This window comes from Salvelinus alpinus, chromosome 17 (assembly GCF_045679555.1).
Source record: "Salvelinus alpinus chromosome 17, SLU_Salpinus.1, whole genome shotgun sequence".
NCBI lineage: Eukaryota > Metazoa > Chordata > Actinopteri > Salmoniformes > Salmonidae > Salvelinus > Salvelinus alpinus.
This window is the reverse complement of record NC_092102.1, coordinates 20,400,187-20,406,443: the sequence shown is the minus strand read 5'-3', so window position 1 is coordinate 20,406,443 and position 6,257 is coordinate 20,400,187. Positions and strand designations below refer to the sequence as shown.

The following is a 6,257-nucleotide window of genomic DNA, read 5'->3' as shown; positions in this document are numbered from 1 at the left end:
GTGGACACCACTCGTTTTAATTACAACACACCTGTCATAATTGTTTTCTTTACTAAAGTAAAGGTTTATTATTATTATTATTATTGCTAAAGGTATTGCATAGGTGTAAACACATTTTTTAGCATTTTTTACCCTTAAGACAACACTAGGGAGTTTTTCCTCTACACCTGCTTCTACACCTGCATTGCTTGCTGTTTGGGGTTTTAGGCTGGGTTTCTGTACAACACTTTGTGACATCAGCTGATGTAAGAAGGGCTTTATAAATACGATTGATTGATTGAAATGTATACATGTCAGTCCTAGTCAATGTACCGGCACGTATACTATTGTTTCAGTTGTTTTCCTGCACTTGTACAGAGCTTTTACGAATTATTACACACATCGATCGCCAGGTTACAGAAACACGCCTTACTCTACTATATTGTGATGTTCTTAATGTACACTGGTCATTTGCAAAGAAGCAACATTTAGGAAATAAAGTATCAGGACCCATAATTGAGAATTTTGTGTTTGTTAATGATGTCAAAAGAAGATGTCATTTTCATTTCACTTTCGAATATACAGTCTAGAAAATGTGAATGTACAGTAAAATAAAGTTATTATATTCTATATCTGTCCGAACAGCACAAAAAACAAAACATTTTGTATCGTTTAAAGGTGTAACATTGACGCATGTTCTAACCAATCACAGCCATGCAATGGTGGTAGTCAGCCAATCACAATAATCTTTTTCAGAAAAGTTTTGTTCCACCCTCCTGTCAGATTGTTTTCTGCTCTAGTAGATGGCCGTTCTCCTAGCAGCAGGATATTATGCTGGCAGCACGATCACAGATTTTCCTTCTTCAAAATAAAGATTTCCTGCAGACATGCTGAACTTTGGAAATAGTTTTTTTTAGTACTCTAGTGCAGTACAACTGTTTTTCACAGAACTGCAACCACAAATTCATGGATAATTTGACAAATTCTATTTTTTATATTGTATTATTTATGCAAGCATTTCTTTTGAAAGTTTACACAAATGCTGGTATGTTGAAAGGTATTGTGTAGGCTATATTTAAAGAAATACACTTTCAATAAAATACAAATATATGTTTTTGGAACTACTCAACAGTCTGCTAAACCTAAATTGGTATCTTGTGCTGAGCAGCAGGTTTAATACAGAGTGGTGGGGACTCCTTACTCCACCCACTCCATTTACCGCAATGCAATACTTGTTATATGGGATACTTATTGGCATGTAGAGAAAAAACTTTACCTGTCTCAGCTAAAGTAGGGTGGAAAATACTCAGTAGGGTGTCCCATGTACAGTCTATTACAGTTTATGGCATTGGGGGCTATGTGGTGGAGGTGGAGAACGGTGTTGTTGGATATGTATGACACAGTCCCCCCCAAAGAAACTACACATATTTGGTCAGTAGAGACCCTACTGAAAAGTTTTTTCTCTACAAGCCAATATGTATCCCATGTGCAGTCTATTACAGTGTAATGCATTGGGGGCTGTGTGAAAAGCCAGCAGCAGGCCGTGTGACACATCCCCCTCAAAAACCAACCATATTTGGTTAGTAGAGACCCAACTGAGTGTTTTCCACCCCACTTTAGCTGAGATAGGTAGAACAGTTTTCTATCTACAGCCCAACATTCTGAACATACCAGTGTCAACAATGTATTATTTCATTATTGGTCTTATTTTTTAATTTAAAAAAATTGTATTCGTTTTTATAAATTACTCATTGACTTTTCTTGTTGGCACAATACAAGTGGCCATTAATTAGAATTCAATACCTTTTGATTGAATAATCCTCATTGCAATGTTTTGAAATGCAGGGATTTATTTTGAAGGTTTCCTCATTACCACAAGAACGTGATGTTATCGTTTGTGCTGCTGGCAGAATGCTACTAGTCTCTAGTAGCTACTGGTGCAATCTGATTCCAAGGCCATCTCGCATCTTCGATCTCAAAGTGAAATGTAAGTTGGTGTTATATTTATTGCCTCTATTAGCTAAGAGAGTAGCTACGTTTTGAATTCAGGATAATAATGCAATTTAAGGTTCGATTGCTCCATCGTTTACATAGGTAGCTAAATTCGGTAACGTCGTTACCTGACTCACTGGCTAACGTTAGCTAACGGAGTAACGGTAGGCTATCGTAACGGTTGGCTAGCAGCTAGCCGTAAACTGCAAGCCAACGTTTGTCACTGTTTGTCATAATCTCGCTCCTATTTGCTCAACGCCAGATCATCATCATGTCGGGAGCTCTGTTTCCCAGTCTGGTGTCGGGGTCCCGCGGCTCCTCTAGCAAATTCCTGGTTGAGTTTCGGGCCGGGAAGATGACCATGAAGGGTAGCACGGTGACTCCAGACAAGCGCAAGGGACAAGTCTATGTTCAGCAAACCGACGACTCCCTCATTCATTTCTGTTGGAAGGATCGGACCTCTGGAAACGTGGACGATGTCAGTGGCACTTTTCTGTTGGTGCTGAAACTGCGCCACCATATTCTCTTACACCATCTCTCTCTCTTTCTCTCTCTATCCTTTGTGTTGTCATGGCTAACTAACCCTTGTGATGAATATGGTTGTCCCTGTTCAGGACCTGATCATCTTCCCAGATGATTGTGAGTTCAAGAGAGTGAACCAGTGCACTACTGGTCGGGTGTTTGTACTGAAGTTCAAGGCTGGCTCCAAGAGGCTGTTCTTCTGGATGCAGGTGTGTATGGCAATTTAAAGATACTAACATTAAGTAATCCACACCCCTGCCTCTTTTGTTTATTTTATATCACTCTGCCTCCTTTGTATATTTCTCTGCAGAGGAAGGTAATGTTATCAGCAGCTGATTGTATGAGAAAATAAGTTCCTGATGTAATACACTTATTTATATTTCCCTGTTGTAGGAGCCCAAAACTGAAAAGGATGAGGAGTACTGTCGTAAAGTGAATGAGTATCTAAACAACCCTCCCATGCCTGGGGCCCTTGGCAGTGGAGGCAACAGCGGGCATGAACTGTCTGCTCTGGGGGGTAAGGATTCAGGAAGGGTGCACGGCACAGTGCACACACTCACAAACAGAGAGCAAAGGTACTGTGGCATGTTGACACAGGAAGACGGCAATTTTTTTTTAGCAGTGCATTCTCAGAGATGATAGTTCCTTTCCCACTCAGCCTCTCCTTATGATGTGTTGATCCGTTCTGAACATTTTGCATTCTTCCTCCTGTCCTAGGTGAGGGTGGACTGCAGAGTCTGCTCGGTAACATGAGTCACAACCAGCTCATGCAGCTCATTGGACCAACTGGACTAGGTGGTCTTGGTAAGGCTTGGCGGTCTGCAAAGTACTCTGTACAGTAATATTTTTACCCCACGTAGCAACGTGCTTACAACAGCTGACAGCTGGCTTGACTAAGAATGTGTTTTGGACTGGAGTACCTGACTTTATTGGGTTGTCATTAATTGCAACGTGTCTGAATGTGTCCACCTGTCTGTCTGTAGGAGGTCTTGGGGCTCTGGCTGGACCAGGCCTGGCCAGCCTGCTCAGTAGTGGAGGTCCTGCAGCCGGCAACTCCTCTTCAAGGTACCATAAGCCTACGGAGTCACTTCACTAATACATTAAATAATTTTGTACATTTATACACTTTCTCTCCAGGTCAGACTACACATTTACTACTTATTAACCAACTTTTACAGATGGCTTATTCTACTTTTATTACAATTTAGTTTCTCTTTCTGTTCCCTCTCAGTCCATCTCAATCTCCTGCTGTCACCCCCACCTCTACCTCGGCTGCCACCCGGCTGGGCTCCTCCCAGGTGCCAACCACACCCATCACCCCGTCTGCCACCAGTGCAGCGTCACCCATGGCCTCACCTACCATCCCGGTTGCCCCCTCCATCGCAGCTGGGGCAGCCAGCCCCACCCAGCCCATCCAGCTGAGTGACCTGCAGAGTATCCTAGCAACCATGAACGTACCTGCGGCTGGGCAGGGAGGTGAGGGACTAAACATATAAATTATAGAGCAGCGCACAACAGTTTAGAACAGAAAGAGCAAATAAGAGTCTTTTGAATAATTTTACAGTGGAAATAAGGAACTTTAGTCATGCTGTTACCAGTTAAATAAAAAACCTTGCGGCAGTAGATCCATGATCTAGCCCTCCGTATGTGTGTCTGTCTGTATGAAATATGAATGACTGACTGTTTGTTCTCACTACAGTGGACCTGGCCAGTGTTGTGACCCCTGAGATCATGGCTCCTATCCTGGCCAATGCTGAGGTCCAGGAGAGGCTGCTGCCCTTTCTGCCGTCAGGAGAGGCCCTGCCTCAGAGCACCGGCGAGCTCCACAACACACTCACCTCTCCACAGTTTCAGCAGGTATAACACACTGCTCAGAGTGTGTTGAGCAGTGCTCTCTTTCTGTGTAGAGTACACTAGAGCATCAGTTATCAGACTGTGTAGCAGTGTTCTCTCAGTACACTATTAGTATGGATAGATGTGATCTTGGTTGCTTTTCTTTTAGCTACCGCTTGAGTGACACATTTGGTTTACTACTTACTGCGTGTACGATGTAAAGCAGGGATTATTCTCTCTGTAGGCCATGAGTCTGTTCAGCAGTGCCCTGGCGTCGGGGCAGTTGGGGCCTTTAATGAACCAGTTTGGTCTGCCAACAGAAGCTGTGGACGCAGCTAACAAAGGAGGTCAGTGTCCTGTATCTGCGTACAATACATGAACGTAAACACAGGGGCCTTGTTTGTCTGTACGTTCCATTGTTTAAAGAGAACACAAGCATGCAGTCTCCTGCCTGTGCAGACATTCCTGCATAACATTGACAGTGTCTACCATTTTTAATAAGGATTTCCATAACATCATTAAGGTTATTTCCTGCTGTTTTGTATCATGAGTGAAATGGAACTTTCTTCTATTCCAGACGTTGAGGCTTTTGCTAAAGCCATGGAGACAGACAGCAAGTCTGACCATGAGGATGACGCCAAAGACAAAAAAGATGAAGATATGAGTTTGGATTAGGACCCTCTGTTAGTTCTGTTTAACTTAATGTATTTTATTTAAATTATTTACTGGTTGTGATGTTGTTCAGAGCACTGAAACTGTGGACCATTTACCTCTGTACATGTACTCAGAATAGAGATATTTAAAAAAAAAAATATAAGAAAAAAAGGCACGTAAGACACCCAAGGCTCTATTCAATCTCTCATGCTTCAGCGACACATCGAATAGAGCTCCTAACCTCTCCTGTTCATTTATAACAAATTAATTATGTACATCCTCAGAGCCTGAATCAACATAACATGAAATGTTTTCCCTGATATATTGCGAACCAGATTACTGCGGCTGGTTAGGACTTGGTAGACAAGTGACAGCTGCATGTGCCAATCTGTGACCTGTAGCTTCCTGACAAATAAACAAACTCCAGTCACATGGTCAGAAAAAAACATTTCATAATTTCACACTACTTTTACAAAATTGACACCATCCATAAAGCACAACATTTTCACATTCTAAACAAATGAGATGAGGTAATTTAAGCATACATTTGCAAAACGGAGACCAATTCACACCACAGCAGAAATGAGCAATTCTCCATGTTACTGTACAAAACGTTTTCTCCAAGATCACACACAATGAGATTCACATAACAGTAGATCTGTCCAGATACTAAGATACATTAAGCAGTCTGCAATTTTCCATGATTTTTCACAGGTGCGGTGGAACACTCAACAGCAACAAAACAAGTGAAATAAGAGGGAATAACATCTGGATAGGACAGATCATTATTAAACTGGTTTTAGGCACTTCTTACTGTATGTTGAGTGGCATGAGCCAACACTGATGAAAATAAATACACGAGAAATACTGTAAAATAGCTAAATAAATGTAACTTTAGGACATTTCACACACAAATAACTGCTTTCTACCTGCACTCATTCCAGAGATCTCCTTTTGTTTGTTTGATAAATCCCATGATCCCAGATCCATGGGGGAGGGGGGGGGGAAGCTTTATTTCAAAGATATTTCCTGAGAACTTAAAAATATGACAACTGGCTGGTGGATGATCCAGCACATTGAACAATAGGGTAAGAATACTTATTGCAAATCCTATCCCTGGATGTTGACAGAACAGCAACCAAGTAATGATAGGAAGTTTGATTTAACAACCGTCACAGAAGAAAAGTCATTTGTGGTCTAGATCGACACTGTCAACACGTTTCCAGCCAGCAAATAGGCAGTGGTTTGCACAGTGAGTGTGGATTTAAAGTGTACAA

At 41.8% G+C, this 6,257-nt stretch overlaps 1 protein-coding gene across 1 annotated transcript; it reads left to right on the top strand.

Moving 5' to 3' along the window:
• Positions 1-1,866: 1,866 nt before the first annotated feature.
• LOC139542435 (proteasomal ubiquitin receptor ADRM1-like) lies at positions 1,867-5,410 on the top strand. The gene is made up of 10 exons (XM_071347859.1): positions 1,867-1,966; positions 2,234-2,449; positions 2,586-2,702; positions 2,887-3,010; positions 3,211-3,297; positions 3,477-3,558; positions 3,725-3,969; positions 4,193-4,350; positions 4,571-4,673; positions 4,904-5,410. Exons 2-10 carry the CDS (start codon positions 2,243-2,245, stop codon positions 4,999-5,001), a joined length of 1,221 nt encoding a protein of 406 aa, XP_071203960.1. The 5' UTR covers positions 1,867-1,966; positions 2,234-2,242; the 3' UTR covers positions 5,002-5,410.
• The last annotated feature ends 847 nt before the right edge of the window (positions 5,411-6,257 follow it).